Here is a 20137-nt window from a genome sequence, read left to right as displayed (position 1 = left end):
CAAAATTCTCTGGTAAAAAATAAGACACTGTTTGCATCCACACATGTGTTTGCATTCTAAAAGACTTTCTTTGATTACTGTGTAAATGGTAAATAGAAACCCATATAGTTTCAGATCTAATTCTACATTTGCTGATTGGATTTTTCTTTATGGATTTAGTAAGCCAATATTCATGTTCCTAAGTAAATAGCTCTTTGAATACACAAATATGACAAAGCTGATATTTCTTTTAATTGGTAGAATCAATGACTAAATCAGAGGTAGGCTAAGTTGACTTTTCAAAAGTAATCAAGGTTATAATGAAAGGACTTTATACTTATTTTGGTAGCAGTCTTAGAACTAATGGAAAGGAAACAGAAATCTAGAATACTAAAGGTCTTCTAAGGGCCAGAATTCATCATTTTTCCTGATGAAATGCCCACATTATTCTGAACCATTCTGTTTTACATCTAATTCCTAGCTGACAAGTGTCCCTTTCTCATGCTTATTCATTCGTCAGCCGTGTGTTCTCTCTGCCTGCAAGGCACCTGGCTTGCCTTCTATCACATCTGTCTGAATAATAAAGGGTGTGCTTACAAGGCGAGCCACCTCTGCTTGCAGGGTGACGTGGGGGCATCCTGAAAGCAGCAGCTGCTGTGCTGGACAGACGCAATGTTTCCTCCACTCATTACACGACCCGAAAGCTAGAAAAGAGGCTTCATGGCAGAAATTAAAATGATTTCTCAGGAAGTAGTATTGCTTTGTGGAGGGTTACATGTGAGATCATTTTAGAAATTAGATAAAATGTTTAGAGACTTCAAAGCCAAACCATTAAAATAAAATAATTATGTGATATTCCATGATGGTTCTATTAAAACCTTGAAGTTCTGCCTCTGACAGGTGGTCACCATTCTCAAGCAGGAAGCAATGATCCTCATAAGAGGTGCTTTCACGGGGCAGGAATGTGAAAACTGTGCCAAAAACAACACCATAGTCTATGAAGAATTATAGCATGCTTTACGCAAACCCACCACCCATCAATGGTGCTGCTGACTTTTGTCACCAGAAAGTTTTGCCTAAGAGCAGCAGCTTGTCAGGATGGTTGTTTTCCCAGTTCCTCTGCACCCCTCAACACAGCTCGGCTCACTCCTAACTCTCCCAAGCCAACAACTTCTCTCCTCTGATTCTTTTCCTGCATTTGTCCTGTGGGCCTCCCAACTTCTTAAAACCTTATTCTCTTGGCTCCTCTGACATTTGTCTTTACTTTTTTCGTATGCTCCATGGTTCACACCATGTCAGATTTGCTGGCTGCTTTTTCTCTTGAATGTCGGTGTCCTCATTTTTTATGACTCAGTCTTTCCCCTGGTGATGCCATCTATTCCAGCACTTCAGCTATCTCCTAGACAATGAAGCATATCTTCTACTCAGACTTCTTTTCCAAGCTCTAGACCCAGTGATTCCCAAGTTGGGGTTATTTTGTCTCTCGGGGGACATAGGGCATTGTCCAGAGGCATTTGTCTTGTCACCAATGGGAGACATGTGACTTGCTTCTAATGAGTAGATTCCAGGGATGCTGCTAAGCATCTTACAATTCACAGCACGCCTGTCAACAGAGAATTAGCCAGTCATAAATGTCAATAGTGCTGAGGCTGAGAACTGTGTTTGCATCTCCTACAGACACACCAAACTGAATATGGAACAAAGTAAGTTTGTTCTTTATCCCCACTCTTCTGCTCAATTCATTACTTTTATTTCTTTAACAATGGCTCCAACTTAATAATTGCAATAGCTAAGAATAGAGTCTTATCTTTCCCTCCTGGCACTTTCCAAAAATAGGTCTTCTTGAATGTGTGATCTGTTTATTTCTAGAATTTGTTTTTTTCTCTTTCTGTCCACTATCGCTAGCAGATTTCAGGACACAATAATCCCTTGTGATCTATTCAAATGGTTCCCAAACTCCCTTCTGTCTCGATCTATCTGTCCCACTGAGGGCAATATGACATCTGATCATCCTCCTTCACTTAGAAGCCTTTGAGGGCATGCCATTCCTTAGCATGGCACAAAGGCTTGTCATTAGATAACTCAGCATACCTTTGTCATCTTGATTCTGTATCTTTCACTTCTTCATCCTAATTACCTAGTAAAGTGTCTGCCTTATGAAGTTAATTAACAAATATTAAAGGAATTTGTTTTGACTATTTGGATACATCTATGCTTTACCTTCTCTTGTTCTCATCCTTCATTTTATTATATGCTGATTAATTTTACTAGAAGTGAGTCAAAATGTTATTTGATCTGAGAACTAATTGCAGTCATTATGTCTTCACCTTACCCCACATCAGATGGGTGTTTTCAGAATTATTTTTTAAAAAGTAGATGTATTTGGGGGATTCTGGCCAAGATGGAGGCATGGGTTGAAATACTATGCTTCCTTGCACAATAAAAAAAAAAAGGATAACAACCAATTTAAAAACTAAAAGCAACCAGAACTGCCAGAAAATCAAACTGCATCAAAGTCCAACAACCAAGGAGTAAAGAAGAAACATTCATCCAGACTGGTAGGAGGGGAGGAGATGGGAAGCCGTAGCAGAGAGGACGCATGGTAAGTTGGTAGCTGGTGGACCAGGTGGTCCCACATTTGGCATGCAGATAAGCCAGGAGGAACAACTGGGGAGCAAGACAAACCACACAACCCAGGGTTCTAGCACAGGGAAAGAAAGCCTCAAAAATTCTGGCTGTAAAAACCTGTGGGGGTTAAGGCAGTGGGAGAAACTACCAGTCTCACAAGAGAGTTTGTTGAAGAGACCCACAGGGTCCTAAAATGTGCACAAATCCACCACCTGGGAATCAGCACCAGAAGGGCTCAATTTGCTTGTGGGTAACAGAGGAAGTGACTGAAAGCTGGCCTAGAGCTGAGCAAGTGTCACTGTTCCCTCTCAGATGCCTCCCCCACATACAGCACCACAATGCAGCCATGTGGGTTGCCCCACCCTGGCAAATACCTAAGGCTCCACCCCTTACAATGTAACAGGTGCACCAAGACAAAGAAATATGGCCCAAATGAAAAAACAGATGAAAGCTCCAGAAAAAGAACTAAGCAACAAGGAGGTAGCCAGCCTATCAGATGTAGAGTTCAAAACTCTGGTAATCAGGATACTCACAGAAATGACTGAATACAGATGCAAAGTAGAGGAAGAAGTGAAGGCTATAAAAAGTGAAATAAAGAAAACTATACAGGGAACCAACAGTGAAGGGAAGGAAATTAGAACTTAAATCAACAATCTGGACCAGAAGGAAGAAATAAACATTCACTGAAACAGAATGAAGAACAAGAATTCAAAAAAATGAGGAGAGACTTAGGAATCCCTGGAACAACTTTAAACATTCCAACATCAAAATCACAGGAGTGCCAGAAGAAGAGGAAGAGCAAGAAATTGAAAACTTATTTGAATAAATAATGAAGGAGAACTTCCCCAATCTGACAAATGATCTAGATATGCAAGTCTGGGATGCTCTGAGTGTCCCAAAGAAGTTGGATCCAAGAAGAAACACACCAAGACACATCATAATTAAGGTACACAAGATTAAAGATAAGGAGAGAGTCTATTAAGACTCTCTTAAGCAGCAAGTGAAAGTCAGAGAGTTGCCTACAAAGGAGTTCCCATAAAACTATCAGCTGATATCTCAAAAGAAACCTTACAGGCAAGAAGGGGTTGGAAAGAAGTTTTCAAAGTCATAAAAGGCAAGTACCTATATCAAAGCTTACTCTATTAAGCAAAGTTATCATTTAGAATGGAAGGGCAGATAAAGTGCTTCCCATATAAGGTCAAGTTACATCATCACCAAGCCCTTATTATATGAAATGTTAAAGGGACTTATCTAAGAAAAAGAAGAAGATCAAAAACTATGAGCAGTAAAATGACAAAAAAACTCACAACTACCAACAACTGAACCTAAAAAACAAAAACAAAAACTAAGCAAACAACTAGAACAGGAACAGAGTCAGAGAAATGTAGATCACAAGGAGTATGGGGAGAGGGAGGATGGGGAGAAAGGTACAGGGAATAAGAAACATAAATAGTAGGTATAAAATAGCCAGAGGGAGGTTAAGAATAGTATGGGAAATGGAGAAGCCAAAGAACTTATATGTACAACCCATGGACATGAACTAAGGTGTGGGGAATGCTGGAGGGTGGAGGAGGGAGTGAAGGCTGGAGGGGGAGGAAAAATGGGAAAAATATAATAGCATAATCAGTAAAATATACTTCAAAAAACATAGATGTATTTTGTCAGGAACATTTTATCCCATAAAATGTATTCATTGCTGCTCTCACTTTTATTAGTATTTAGTGTTTTACCAAATTTTTCATCTCAATGCAGGTGGAAAAAAGAGGAACTACCATATGAGAAGAGAAAGTTTTTAGTGTTTCTGTTGGAAGGGCACAGCTTTACCAAAAGAGATGTTAAAGGGATGTGTGAGATGTCGAAATACGTATCAAATCAGGGCTCATGGAGTTCTGCTGCAACATCTATTACTTTGCTGTGAGGCTTTGAGTAATTTCCTTCTATGTAAACATGTTCCTTCTATGTAAATTAAGGGCATGATTTAGATAACTTTCAACTTTAATAACTGGATTTTAAATGTCCATTTCTACAATACACTCAATTTCTTGACAATCAATGAAAAGAGCCCTTCTGACAAAAATCCTGTCACCATTTGCAGAGTGACTTGTCTTACCTCAGACCCACATAGATCCAATTTTTTCTCACAGTCCCTGAGCTCTTGAAGGTTTTCTTTTGTCAAGAAGTTCAACAAAATGGGAAGAATGTAACAATGAATTTTTTTCTCAGTGCATTTTTTTTCCAGGTGGTGCTTTCTGATAGTTCTTTGAAAGACATTAGAGTTATACACGTGTGGAGCTTTGGGATTTCCACTTATTAGTTCAATAGGCTAAAATGGTGCTTTTAGGTTCTTAAGTTTTTATTGGGTATATGAGTTAAAAGGGCAGAGACATTAATTTTTTATTAAAATCAAGTTGATAAAATTCCAATAACTTTTTATTGAAAAGAGCTGAATTGTACAAATATGAAATAAAATTTTTTGGTGTGCTTTTTCTTTGTTTGTTACTTCAAAGCTCTATGGCTGAATCATTTACTTTTTTAACGTCGGTATTTAAAATGACAAGCTAGTTTCTAACATTTTTGTGTCAATCTATAATAACTTTTAAAAGTCTCCATATTGCTATGGCAACTCTAACTATGTAAATATGTAATTAGGTACTTGGTGAATGTGGGCAGAAATGACTATTTAATTTTCTAATTGAAGAATAGCCACATAATTACATAGTGAGAGATTTCTGGAGTCATTCCAACAGCTACTCTTTCCCCTGCCTTGTGTTTGAGGCACCTCAAGAGATTATATTCCTTCTTTCAGGACTCCAGCATTCTGTTTTTCACTCTCAACTGGAAACTTGCTTTTGAGTTATTGATCAAAAGATCTCAGTTATTACAACACTTAATAGTACTGGTTGTGAAGAGAGAGGAAAATATTTATGTACGTGAGGACTCTATAAGAATCATGATGATGGGTTCTTTTGATTAAAAATAAAATCATCATTGTTGATTATCAAGAATCAATACGAAAATGCAAGGAATGAATTTCACTAATTGTTAATATGAGCATTCCAGTGAAAATTAAAGTTGGAACAGTTAATAGCCTCCGAATTTCATAATTTCCCCCACACAGAATATAATCACCCAGATTGTGATAAAGTACTAACAGGTGGTTTAAAAAAAATACAAAGGCACCTAAAATACTAAACCGGAAAACTGTTATTATACTTTCTATAAATGAATACATATAAGTTACTTTTGTCATGTATTTTATTACCTGTGCTTTCCAGATCTACGGAAGACATTTGAGCAGGAGCCCCTGGGAAAGGAAGTATTGCTGGAACAGGAAGTCTTGCTCCAGTGTCGACCACCTGAAGGGATTCCAGTGGCTGAGGTGAGTAAGAGAAATTCTTTGCATTTAGCAACTGGCACTTAGTTATTCTAACAGAGGCCTAAGCCATGGCTAATGGTGCAGTGAATTAGGGTATGGCATGATGAATGGTTGGTAATGGAGTCCTAACTGCCTGCTGCTGGCAAAATAGATTGATTGGAACTGATTAATGACTTGTGAGTCAATTAGAATGCCCCACTGGACAAAGCCACAGTTGGCTTGGTTTGATTTTGTCATTCTCTTTCAAGAACTCAGAAATACTGCTTTATTTTATCTGGACCTTATCATAGACAGAGATGGTATGACTTAAAAATACATCATCAATTTTATTGTCAGTTTTGCTAATATGCAAAAAAGTGTGTGTGTGTGTGTGTGTTCATGTCAGTGAGCCTGTGCACTCTCCATATACCTAAAAGGCACATTCACACACCATGAATAAAAACATGTTTGAAGAATGACAAGTGTCAATTAATGTCATCCTACAAGCTTTCCATCAAACTCTGTTTTCGTTTTCTGTTTCCACTAAGACAAAGCCTATTGATTGCGAACACAGTATTGTGAATCACATTCGTACCACGACTGTTCTTCAGCACCATACAATGCAGTGTTCTCTGAAACTGCCTATCTCTGGGGGATACAGACAGGCACTTCTTGAGACACTCCCATCGGCTTAGAGCATGCTGTTGAGGAAAATCATCTTGTACTGTGTTTTTCATTTGTTAAGAAATAATTTCAAACTCTGAAAAATATTACCCTCTGTGATTCCTGGGAGACACCCTAATCTGCATCAAACACTATTGTCCTAGCTGATCCAGTGTCCTACAAGCCCAGAGAAACTTTAATTTGACAAATGACGTAGCTGCCAATTTGTCGGCAGATCTCGTTAGCCTCCAAACTACATTGAGTCCTTTAGAATTTTTATTCTGTATTGTATATGGAAAGAGGCATTTCTAATACTGTTACAATTTAGGCCTATATGGGGGTCAGCTAGTATTTTGTAAAAATAAGCCCTCAATTATCCCTATCTAAGAAATTGCAAAATACTACTATTTTGGACTTACAACTTGTCCAAAAATGTTGTATAGTTACAATGTACTTGGTATTAGATTTCCACAGTTTTTCAATCTTTTGAAGGCTCAAGCAAAGGTGGGAATCAGTTCAGTTAGCTGACAACAAAATTAAACATCTGATTTCTCTTTTCAAAATAATAATAATAAATTAGAAATTTAGGCAGTGCCCTTACAAAATGACTCCATTTTTCTCTCACCTCCGTTCATGTCTTCATATGTCAATGAGAAGACACAAAGTGACACTCTTAATAAAATTTATTTTTTTACTTTGAAATCAGAGAGCTGTTTTTGCCTTGTGACTGGCACGCCATGGCACTCTCTAGCATTGCATTAGAGATTTGGGCATGATTATAGTTGGTTTTTTCCAACCACACCAAATGATCTTCCAACAATGACATACAAAATCACTTACTGTGATTAGAAAGGAGGCAACTCGTCTCAATTCAGTATTTCATTCTACTTATTACATTTGCATTTGTCTCCCAACTGTATTTCTAAAATCTAATGCAAACTCCTCCATGAATCTACCTTAAAGACCAAAACACATCCTGGGTAACGTGGGTATCTATAGCCTTATTTCACTCGGTGTTTCTTAAAGACAGCTGATCACTGCAAAGCCTTGCAGTGAAAGATCCTGGTAACGTCCTCATTTTTTCAGTGGTTCACTTTGTCAAGGGGTAAAGATTCCTGACTGCAAACTAAACGGCTGTGAATTTTATTTCTATCATCACTTTGGAAGAGACCAATTAACACTCGGCAAACTCAAAAATCATAAACCCACTGACATTCAAAGAACAATATATAATGCATTTTCTTCTTCTTTTTTGTGAAAAAGAGAGATCAAACACATATGCTGGAGAGAAGGCTAATAAACTCCTATGGAGACTCTTTCTACATCCTTAGAATCACCAAGATCAGAGAGCTAATTACTACCTTAATGTGACACATTACAACTATCATTTACTCACAAGTGGCAGGTAAATTAAAAAAAGAAAGGGATGAATGTAATTTGGTGAGTTAAAATATCATAAGATTATTTTAATTTAATGATAAATGCATTTATTATTTCATAGTCTGGTTTTTTGTTTGAGTAATCTAAAAGTATAAAAATAGCATAGAATGAAATATTGATCTTAAAGGAAAACCAGCAGGTAAAGCTCTTATGTTTTACCGTAAACAAAATCTGTCCTTAAGCTACCAGACCACAGAAGCAAGGACTTCTGCTTCTTTTGTACCCCAGGCAAATGACTCTGTGGAACTGGGATAGTAAATGCACAATGAATACACGGTTGATCGAATCAATTGATCTTTGGTTTATAAGTATATGTCTGGCTCCACTGGAGTAATCAGGTACAGTCTTTACAGAATATCAGAAAGCAGTAATTTTCCTTCTTCCCGTACAAGTCAATAAGTTTCTAAAAGGCTCTACTAATCTTAAGTTAAATGGTACCTATTTGGTCCAAACAATTAGGCATTTCTGAGGTAATAAATAAAATTTAATTTTCTCCCCTATTTTGGCTTTCGTCTCCACTATAGGATGTGAAACTAATTATCTTACAGAATTCTAGGTTTAAACCCAAGAATCACCATTTTAAGCTCTGACTTTGGGCAAGATATTTCAATTCTCTATACCTAAGTTTCCTCAGTTACAAAATGGAGATGATGGTAGCATCTATCCGGAACCTATTTATGAAGTTCAAATGAGATAATATATGCAAACATGCAGAAAACACTCAAGAAACATCAGCCATTATTAGTACTAGTATTTTACTATTGCCTAATGATTCACAGAACACTGAATTCCACCTCTTCAGTTCAAAATAGTCACTAAGCACCTGGCGCCTCTGCTGGGCACTGTGGGGTATGAGGAATGAAGCCTCTGGCCTGTAAAAAATCACCAAGATGCCCTCCTGTGTTCTCTACCCAGTTGCTTTGGTTAGAGTCCATAAATGCTGCAAATGAAGATATTTTGAGCTTTAAAACAAGGACACACCCTTATTAATGTAAATATCTAATTTATCAATGACCAATACCTACAAGTCCTGATGTGCTGCTGTCCTTACTCTGATTTTAAGGTTACTGTTCTCCACTTAGTCCTCCTGACCCCAGGACATTGGGCCAGTCCTCACATTTTCTCTCAAAGAAGTCTGGGCCAGGGGTATGGTCGGTAGTTCTCATTTTCAGAGCAAAGGAAAGAGAATGACATCGCAATCCAAACCAGGATTGCTCGCACTCCCCATCTCTCAGGTGCTGACAGTTCTGACTAATATTCATCAGTAAAGGAAACCTACGTTGGTGGGCACCCCAGGATGAGCAGGTGTTTCCTAGGCCTGGTTACTTCCTCCTCTGGTCTCCTTACCAAGGCCTTTCTTCATCTATTTTCTTTATTCAAAATATTACACAACCGCAGGGCTTCCTTAGCACAGGGCAGAGTCTGAGGGCCTTGTGCTGTAACGGTATGAACTCTTTAGCTGCTGGATCATAGATGGCCCAGGCATCCCACGGAGCCAGCAGCACACGGGGTGAGGGGCAAATACGGAACCATTGATATTTGACACCTGGTGTGGACAAGCCAGTGCGAGTGGCTGAATGGCAGCACTTAGATACCTTGGTTTTGTATAGCTCTGACTACAACTACTTCTATTCAAATGTGTCTGTTTACTCCTCTGCTGTCTAATATCACTGCAATAAAGTAGGAGCAGAAAGGGGTTTTTGTGTTTATCTCTACCACCAGCTGACTATAGATTCCTTAGTAGAAGTAGATTCTCTAAGTATATTTAACTAAGTGGAGTAAAGAGTCCCTGATAGATATGACACAGGAGCTGCAACTCAGGAAATGTAACTTTTCAGAAAAATGATGTCTGTCACCTCCGAAGATGGAGCCCCATGAGGGAACTCAGTGTGGGTTGAAGGTTCCAATCCACTAGACCCCGGAATAAAAGACCATTGAGAGTTATTGTACTTTCATTTGGGGACTATCGGGCAGGTTAATAAGAATAATAGTAATACTAAAAGAATAGACTGGGTGAAAGAAAGAAATTTCTAAAAATACTCTAAAATGATATTGCTTGGTACTTTTAATAATTCTTGCTAGGATCTAGGCAAAAATAGAATCCTTTTCTTCTTCTATTTCTGGAAAGGCATCGGTTTCCCTTTGAACAGAAACCCCCGCATCTCCCTGAAGGAGCGGGGAAATTAATACGGCCACCGACCGGCGCTGGGTGTTCTGCCGACGTGATAGCGGCGCTCTGTGAAATGAATCCCCCTTTGCTCATTTTAGTGTGGGCCTAGAAAATGTTGCTGTCACATGGTGAGCCAGAAATACACTCAGAGGCGCTTTATTTCATTGGACTACCTCTTTTGGAGAGTACTGGGATTGAAACAGCAATGTTGGATACAACGCTTGTTGGCAAGGCAGAAAGAACACTGAATTTTTCGCTAAAACCCATGATTTGTTTCACCTTTAACAAGGGGGTAATTGCTCCTCTAATTGTAATTGAGCTATTTCTCATAGGGGTTTAATTGGAGAAACAGGGAACAATGTTCAAGTTATTGACCCAATTGTGCTTCAAAGCCATCACTTTATTCAACATTTGCATCTTTAATTAGCAAGTGGGAAAATATGGAGTGACAGGCAAAGGATAGATGATTTTGCTGAGTTTAGTCTTGATAAACAGGGAGCAGATTTTTTAAAGCCGATGCTGCCAGAGCAAAAAGCCGCTGGCCGCTGGGGGCTCAGCCAAATGAGCAGCATCAGGTGGCTCTCCGGCTAATTGATTATTAATGTGACCACTGAACACTTTGTTTCACGAGAGGCACGCCTGCTTCGCTGCCATCCCTCATGGCTGGAACGTCACGTGGACGCATTCCATGCAGGTGCAGTGTCTCCCAAGCTGTGTTTTATATTCTCTGCAAGCAACAGAGCTTTAGAGAGAGAGGAAGGGTTTGAATACCAATTTGGAAGGAGACATCGCTTTCAGTGCCCAGTAATATCTGTTGGAATTTTCTCCAAGCATGCATAATACAGCAACGAGAAGGGGTTTTGATTTTGAGATGATTATCAGCCTGCAAACAGATTGGGAAAATATTAGTTTTCCTGACTCATTGTCAGCTCGCAAGCTTTGCATTGGTCCAATCGACATTTGCCGATGTCACCTCTTTACTACAATCACCCCTATGTTTTCCTGCCATCATCTGTCTTTAATAGATAATATACACAGAGATTACCACAAGCCAAGATAACCGAGGAAACCAAATTAAAAAGAAATAATGAATTCAGTGATATCAACATCAATGTTTAGAAAAATATAAATAATAAACCTTTTTAATATCTAAAAATTAGTCCTTTCTAAATCCAAAAAAACCCCTTAAAGAAATAAGAAACCTTCTCTGACTTGTAATAGATTTGTGTCTTGACTTCTATATGTACACAGTGGTTTCTTTGAGCCTAGAGTACAAAATGCAGTTTTTTTAAATCCTTAATTGATTTATTTAGTCAAGAAATATTTATTGTCCATTCACTGTGTGCTCTACACTCTTCTAGTTGCAGGACATACAACAAGTTAGTCAAAGTCCCTAAAGTATAGTAAAACAAAGCAAAACACTAAGTAAGAAAAGAAATAAATGAGCAAGACATTGTCAGATCATTGCAAGGAGGAAAAAAATGAGACGAAGTCCTATCTGCAAGGTGGATGGTTGCCGGGGATTGGAAGTCACTTTAAAGTCCAACGAGAATCTGTCTGAGAAGATAATGTTTGGGCTGAGATCTGAATGACAGGAAAGAGTGAGATTTGAAAAAGATCCTGATCAGAAAGCTCCAGGCCGTGGGAGCAGGCTGGGAAGGAGCTGACGTGGGTGGTGGTCGTCCATTGAAAGGAGGCTGGCATCTCTGAGACACGGTGAGCCCAGAGGGGCAAGAGCGCCTCCAGTGAGAGCACCAAGGACAAGCTCGGGACTTTATAGACGTGCTAAGCGCTTTGGAGTTGTTTCTGAGTGTGCGAAAAGTCATCGGAGATTTTAAGTAAACCATTGTCGTGTCCTCATACATGTTTTTCAGAGATAAATTTTTCTGCTTACAGAAAACAGATTTTGGAAGTGTCAGATTGGAAGCAGGGGCCCCATGTAGGAGGTCTTGCTTTAACCCAAGCAAGGGAAGATAAGATGGCTGCTGGTCTTAGGGTGAGAGTAGAAGATGGAAAAGCATGGAGAAATAAAGGACATATTGTAATTCCTGAGGGAGAAAAAAATTCTGAACATCATTTTCAAATTTGATTTTATTAAATAAATAAAATCTGGAAAGTATTTGACCTTTTAGAAGAAAGTGAAATCTCTTACACTAAAAGCTCAGTAGACCCACCAGAGTGAGCTTTTCTTAGATGACCTACTGGGTTGGCCAAACAGTTCATTCGATTTTTAAGTAAAAATAGAAGATACATTTTTAATTTTCACCAATAGCTTTATTGAACAATGTATTCACTGTTTGGTACCACTGCCTTCTGCCATCTTTCAGGCAACTTCATAATTCCATCTTCCCAAAACTTTATCTTTTTGAGCAAAGAACTGTTCCAGGTGCCTTTTGCAGTCTTCCAGAAAATTGAATTTTTTTCCATTAAGATAATTTTGTAAAGACCAAAATAAACGGAAATCCGAAGGTGCAATGTCTGGTGAATACAGCGGATGAATCAGAGCTTCCCAGCCAAGCTGTAACAGTTTTTGCCTGGTCATCAAAGAAACATGTGGTCTTGTGTTATCCTGATGGAAGATGATGATGCATTTTCTGTTGACTAATTCCAGATACTTTTTGTCAAGTGCTACTTTTAGTTGGTCTAATTGGGAGCAGTACTTATTGGAATTAATTGTTTGGTTTTCTGGAAGGAGCTCATAATAGAGGACTCCCTTCCAATCCCATCATGGACACGATGTCACCTTTTTTGGATGAAGACCGGCCTTTGGTGTGGTCCGTGGTGGTTCATTTCACTTGCCCTACAATCTCTTCCATTCCACATTATTGTAAAGTATCCACTTTTCATCAACAGTCACAATTTGTTTAAAAATGGAATGTTTTCATTACATTTAAATAGAGAATCACATGCAGAAATATGGTAAAAAAGGCTTTCTTTTTTAAAATATTTTTTTAGGTTTTATTTATTTACTTTAGAGAGAAGGGAACAGAGGGAGAAAAAGGAGGAGAGAAACATTGATTGGTCACCTCTCACACACCCCCAAATTGGGACCCGACCTGCAACCCAGGCATGCTCCCTGACTGGGAATAGAACTGGTGACCCTTTGGTTCACAGGCCCGTGCTCAATCCACTGAGCTGCACCAGCCAGGGCAAGTAGGTTTTCTTCACTTCACTTATGTGGAACCCAAACACCAAAGTGATTAACATAACCAACCTGGTGTAAATGATTTTCAGTTCTTGATTTGGATATTTTGAGTATGTCAGCTATCTCCTGCATGGTATCACATTGATTGTTCTCAAATAATGTCTCTATTTGATCACTATCAACTTCAACTGGTCTCCCTAACCATGGAGCCTTGTCCAGTGAGAAATCTCCAGCACAAAACTTTGCAAACTACTTTTGACACATTCGATCAGTCACAACACCTTCTCCATACACTGCACAATTTTTTTTGAATTGCAGTTTGTGTTTTTACCTTTCTTGAAATAATAAAACATAATATGCTGAAAATGTTGCTTATTTTCTTCCATCTTCAATATTAAAATTGGTACACAATAATTCACTAATTTTGATAAGTTTTTTTAAATGCTCGCTGATATGACCACTCTCACAGTACAATCTAACAAAATTGTTTCAAATGAAGTTGAAGACAGCTAAGCACTACTAGAGTCATCTTACAAAAAAACTCCAAATGAACATTTTGGCCAAGCAAACCAGTGGTCAGTAGATCTCAGCTGTTTTCACACACAGTCTCTCAGTGGCGTTTCAGCAACAGGCAATGACCTAGTCTGTGTCTGTCAAGAGAGGACAAAAAGGCCTTTTATTTCTACAGCCTTTATTCTTGAAAAATGTTTATTTTTCTTCTATAAGTTGTCTTGCTTTGGAATTTCTTTTAATGATTCTCCATATGCCTATAGGCACTATATAACGTAAATTCATTGCAGGTGAAAATGGCAGTCATAGAGAGCAAAAAGCCAGTATTCTCTAAAGGTGGTCAGACTTAGCAAGAATCCAAAATACTCTGTTTAAAAAAAAATTATACTTTATTGATTATGCTATTAGAGTTGTCCTGATTTTCCCCCTTGGCCCCCTCCACCCATCACCCCCCACTCCCTGAGGCAATCCCCACACCATTGTTCATATCTACGCCATGCAGGTAAGTTCTTTGGCTACTCCATTTCCTATATTGTACTTTACATCTCCATGGCTACTCTGCAACTACCTATTTGTACTTCTTTTTTTTTTTTTTTTTGAGACATAAAGTCTTGGGGTTTTTAAAAAGATTTTATTTATTTATTTATTTTACTTATTTTCAGAGAGGGGGTAGGGAGGGAGAAAGAGAGGGAGGGAAACATCAATGTGTGAGAGATATCCAATCAGTTGCCTCTTGCACACCCCACCTGAGCAGCTAGTGCCCTGACCTGGAAATGAACTGGCAACCTTTCTGTTGGCAGGCCAGCGCTCAATCCACTGAGCCACACCCACCAGAGTGTAACTACCTATTTGTACTTCTTAATCCCCTCACCTCTTCACCCATTCCTCTACACCCCCCTCCCATCTGGCAACCATCAAAATGTTCTCCTTATACCCATGATTCTGTCTCTCTTCTTCCTGTTTGTTTGGTATGGTTTTAAGATTCAAACATTGATAAATAGGTATTTTTTTCTCTATTGGTAAATACGAAGAAATAAGAGAGTTACTTACCCTGAAAGGCAAGTTGATAGTAAAGACTGGTTAGGAACTATTCTTGGACTAGTCAATTTATATGGTTCTTCTGCCCTGGAAAATTTAGCATTTTAAGGGCATCTCAGTGCTATTTTGCTCCCTGGGCCAATATTAGGTATAGTCATTCTCCTTGGGGCTTCTCTGGTTGTTGTCACTATAAGTTCATTTATCAACATGCTTTTATCTCCTCATAGCCAAACTTAGGCTTTAGAAATGGACAAGTTTTAAGACAAGTTTACTTCTCCAGCATGGGCTGTGAACACAGCTCTCAAAAGCAATGAGCCAGGCACATTGCGATTAAAGGAGTGTTTCCCCAGCAGGAAAACAAATTCCTTTTTTTAGCAAATGTCTTCCCTTTGCAGAAGTCCCAACTGAGCAAAATGTCACTACAATTTCCACTTGCTGGTTTTTTTGTGTCTTTTGTTTGTTTGTTTGTTTTTATCCTTTGGCTATTTTTTTCAATTATCTGAAGATAACGATTTTAACTTTTTTGAAGACCAACTCTTTTCAAGCATAAAAATACACATATTTTCACAAACCTACTGAAGGGTCAACACAAGGAAATGAGTGGCTTATTTAATTGCAAATCTGTGAAGGAAATAGCTGCATAAACAAAGTAGCCTTGGATTCTTGACAAGAGAGAACATCTAGAACATTCTTCATGATAGCTTGCGGTGGGGGAGGGTTCTTTGCATACTTTTTAAAGAATGGCCTTTTGCTTCTTGTATTTTAAGACCTTTATTTTACGTGGTACACATTCTTGTTGAGTTGGACATTGGCAGTAATCACTTGGCATGCATGTTTTTCTTTTTTTATTTTTCAATTGCAGTTTACATTTACTATTGTTTTGTATTAGTTTCAGGGATACAACTTGGTGGTTAGACAATCATGTACTTTACAAAGCGGTGTCCTTGATATTTCAAGTAACCACCTGACACCGTACAAAGTTATTACAGAATAATTCACTATATTCCCTATGCTGTAGTTTACATCCTCATGATGTAACTATTTTATAACTACCCATTTAAACTTCTTAATTCCTTCGCTTTTTTCACCCAACCCTCTAACCCCCTCCTCTCTGAAAACCATCAGTTTGGTCTCTGTATCTATGAATCTGTTTCTAGTTCATTTGTTTATTTTGTTCATTAGATGCCACATGAGTGAAATCATATGGTATTGTATTTCTCTGGCTAACGTATCTCACTTAGCATAATACTCTTTCGGTCCACCCATGCTATTGCAAATGGTAAGATTGCATTGCTTCTTATGGCCGAGTAATATTTTATCTTATACATCAACCACAGCTTTTTCATCCACTAGTTAAGACACTTTTTATCCACAACTTTTGTGGGTAAAGAACATTCATTTCTACCCTATAAGGAAGATTTTTCTTGGTCAAATGAAGGTACCTACAAGGGATGGTAAGAAACCTGTTTCCAGTGTGAAAAACCAGAAGAAAATAATTCAAAGATTTCAGACTCTGGAGCAATTGGAGCTAAACCCTGTGTGGCGAAAGTCTACAGAAGGCTTTTGTTAGTTACAGTTATCATTTAGAATTGTCAATGCCTTTCTATTCAAAGCGTGATGCATAGATTTTATTAACATGACCAGGGAGCCTCTTAGAAAGGCAGAATCTCAAGCCCCTCACCCTCAGGCCATTTGATGAGACTCTGCATTTTAGCACGGTCATCAGAACCAGTCTGCAGTACCAGTTCTCAAACTAGGACATAGATGGGATCACCTGCGAATCGTTAGAAATTACTAGTGCTTCCAGCCCACCCTAAACATACTGATGTACTAATTATGATGAGCCGCCTGACCATCAAGATTTTTAATAGCTCCCTAGGGGATTCTAAAATGCCACGAAGTTTGAGAACCACTGGTCTGCAGGGCAAGATTGAAACAAACAAATACAGGACAAGCTTCAAACTTGTCACTTCTAAACCAGTCAGTAAAACTTGGCAGGCTCCCAGCTTCTAGCTAATTCTTCTAGAAGCCTGGCTTGTCTGACTGTGCATTTGATAATTGCTGCATAATTGCTCTTCCCATTTGTTTGATTAATGTACCTGCATACGACGATTCTAGGCTGAATGTCCATTCTCGTAGGTGTACACACCCTTGGCAGTCCTGCTATGTCATTTTCAACCTCAGTGTTTTAACTTCAGGGCCCACTTTGGGTTCAACAGTAACCTTCCTGATAGATGTGGATTTTTCTAGCTAGTGGTTACTGGACTCACTTTTCATGTTGGGTGGCATGTGGCAGTTTTTCTCTGTTAATTAGAACAAATGTGCCAATTATGTTAATGTTTCTCCTGATACCAATCAGAGAATAATTACACACAATGCATCTGTCTTTCACAGGAGAGTAAAATAGGAAAGAAAACTGCAAGGTGCTTCTTCTTTGTTATTGACATATATGATTAGACAATTCCTTAACCAATCACACAGTTAAAAAGTTCGCGTATCATAAGAGGAAAGGCTGTCAATAGCTACTTGGGGGGGGGGCTGAGTACCTCCTATTGTTAGCAGTTTCCTGACCAATGTTCAACTGTCTCTAAAGGACTTCTGCAAAGAATGTAACTGATCTTTCCTTCCATGAAAGAAAATAAATTGCACTGTCCTATCAGTAAAGTGCAGGTAATGTTATTTATTCTGAACTACAGAAGAAACAAGTTCTTACATAGAATTATTTAAGACTCTCAAAAAGAATTCAGCTTCACTGATATGAAAGATCACTCTGAAAGACATCACAAAATTCAGCCTTTAGAATTATATTGCAAGTGTTGTAAACATATGTCAATCACCATTGGATTTATAGTGTCTTTCAATTCCTGCTTATATGTTTCCTTGATTTTAACTTTGGGGCTTTTTGATGAAAGGGAAATTGATACTGATTCTATTGTTGTATTGGTACTTGTGGTCCAGACTTGGCAGGGTTTTAGAGAAATGGAGATGCAGCCAAATCATTTCACGATACAATAATGCTTCAACCTTGTGTTGACGCGGGCAGCAAGGTGAAGAGACGTGAAGCTAACACATTGGCCTTCCTGAAGGCAGCGAAAGCGTATCTGAAGCACTTTTTGGATAAAGCTTTTTCCTTAGTGTAGAATTTGTAGTTATATATACTGTAGCAAGTAGGGCTCACATTCCTGATGTTTAATGATATTCAGCCATGTATTTTTGTCATCTAAGAGTAAAACATCATCACCGTTTATATCACATCTATAATATTGCAGTTTCAAATATATTGTTACTATTGTTCTTTTAGAAACAATTGGCCGAAGAATAAGACTGGAATTTCAGGTTATAAATTCATTCTTCTTCCTGTGACACTAATGCGCTTAAACAAAACAAAGGAACGACGCAGAGCAGACACTTAGTATATTTGACTCTCACATGGTGCCAGGCACTCCTAGACAGCCCCAGTAGGAGTCATCCTGGGCTGTGTTCCTTTCTCCCAGAGGTTGGAAGGATGAGGCAACAAGAGAGAAGAGGTGGCTGTTGATTTCTTATTATTACATCGTTCTACCCAAAATATTTGTATTTTATTTTTAATAACAAAGCATGAACATAGTTATGTTTTAAGCAGTTGTCATAGTAAAACATGAAAAAATTACTGAAGATAAATAATGTTTGAAAAATAATGGTCTTGTGTAAATCGGTCTCCTCCTTTTATATTGGAAGTTTTAGAATCTGTCTGAGGTAGTCCAGCTTCTGTGATATTTAATTAGAAAGAGAAGAGGGGAGTAAATAAAGGTAATAAAATGAGTGTGGCAAGTCAAGATTAAATTGAGGATTATAATCATATATCATATTTAATTATGAGCTATAAATGGCAAATCCATTGGAAATATTAATCCACTTTTCTTTGTCTTTGCTGATGATAAATAAGTCCAATACTACATTTAAACCAAAGAATAAAGTTTTTAGGGAAGAGATAATAGAGAATTTTTGAAGCATCATGGTAGTTGAATGCTGGAGAGGCCTCTCAGAAGAGGTTTTGGAGGTCTCGGCTATTGAAAAATGATCTCTGTGTTCCTGCTACAAAAATTCTCTTCCCCTGACAGCACTTATACAGCCAATAGTTCTGAGTTTTATAAAACATCAGTCACAGTAAAACTATAAAACCATGCGCCTAGGAGCCATAAAGAGCTGATCCTTACATCACACCACACACAGGAAGGAGCAGCAGCAGCTTCTCTGGGAACACACAATACGCGGCCAGTGTGCGAGGTCCTAAAACGTAATCAAATTGAGAATCACTTGTCCCCCTAATAAAACCATGTTAGTGTTCCGAGAACTCTGCGACGGACTGAAGGTGCCAGTGGAAGTGAAAGGCTTAACTGTTGGGGGATATCTAAACATTTCATCTTCCTGCTGTGAGAACTGGGGACCACTCCTCACATAGCAAGCCTAGAAATATGACAGCTCTTCCGACACACACACTCACAGGCAGGGAGGCTGTGAATAAGGGGAACTTTCCTCACCAGGAGAGTTTATGAATGATGACTCGTAAACCGACATGGATAGTCCTGTGCAGTGGGAAAATGAAAGTCAGATTTCTCCCAGTTTTTTTTCCCTGGTTGGTGTTATGAATGTGGAGATATGTACCTCTTAACAGAGACACCAAGGAACACTAAATCCTCAACGTTTAGAATACCTTCGTGCAGGGTCACCTTAGTCTTAGAGAAAAGGCAATTAAATTTATTGCATTGACTGCTTCCTGATTCCTGGTGCTCTCCCTTCCTTTCATATCTCATTGTCCTCCCACAACACCTGGAGGGAGGAAGGTTCATCCCTTTGTACAGGGGAGGACCGCGATCCCGGGAGTTGACAGCCTAAACAACGCTGCAAAGTCTTCTGTGGGGCAGACACAGAGCCAGGTGTCACCATCTCTGAAGCCCGTGTTTTCTCCTGGGACCAAAAAGAGTTTTATTCACTGTATGTTTTTGAGCTTTAATTTCTTCAGTGAAATATCTGATCAGTTTTCATGAACTAATCAGATAATATCCAGACAAGATACCTTTTGGGAAAATTCATTTATTTAAACTGTGACATCATCTTAGCAATTTTCCAAAAGTAAACATGCTTACTTGTATTTCACGCTGCTATTAATCATACTCCACAAAATATGAAAATTTCAGAATTTTAGAATGTAAAAGAGAAATTAAACTCA

General features: G+C 38.5%; 1 protein-coding gene across 2 annotated transcripts in view; it reads left to right on the top strand.

Moving 5' to 3' along the window:
• Positions 1–20137, top strand: part of UNC5C (unc-5 netrin receptor C) — a 348264-nt gene that overhangs the window by 245643 nt on the left and 82484 nt on the right. For both annotated transcript variants that reach the window (XM_024574906.4, XM_024574905.3), the window contains exon 4: positions 5883–5986. In XM_024574906.4, the coding sequence (XP_024430674.1) occupies positions 5883–5986 (104 nt within the window). The remainder of the gene's footprint in view (positions 1–5882; positions 5987–20137) is intronic.

The sequence above is a fragment of the Desmodus rotundus genome, chromosome 4 (genome assembly GCF_022682495.2).
Source record: "Desmodus rotundus isolate HL8 chromosome 4, HLdesRot8A.1, whole genome shotgun sequence".
In the NCBI taxonomy this organism is placed as follows: Eukaryota; Metazoa; Chordata; class Mammalia; order Chiroptera; family Phyllostomidae; genus Desmodus; species Desmodus rotundus.
This window is presented reverse-complemented; position numbering and strand designations above follow the sequence as displayed.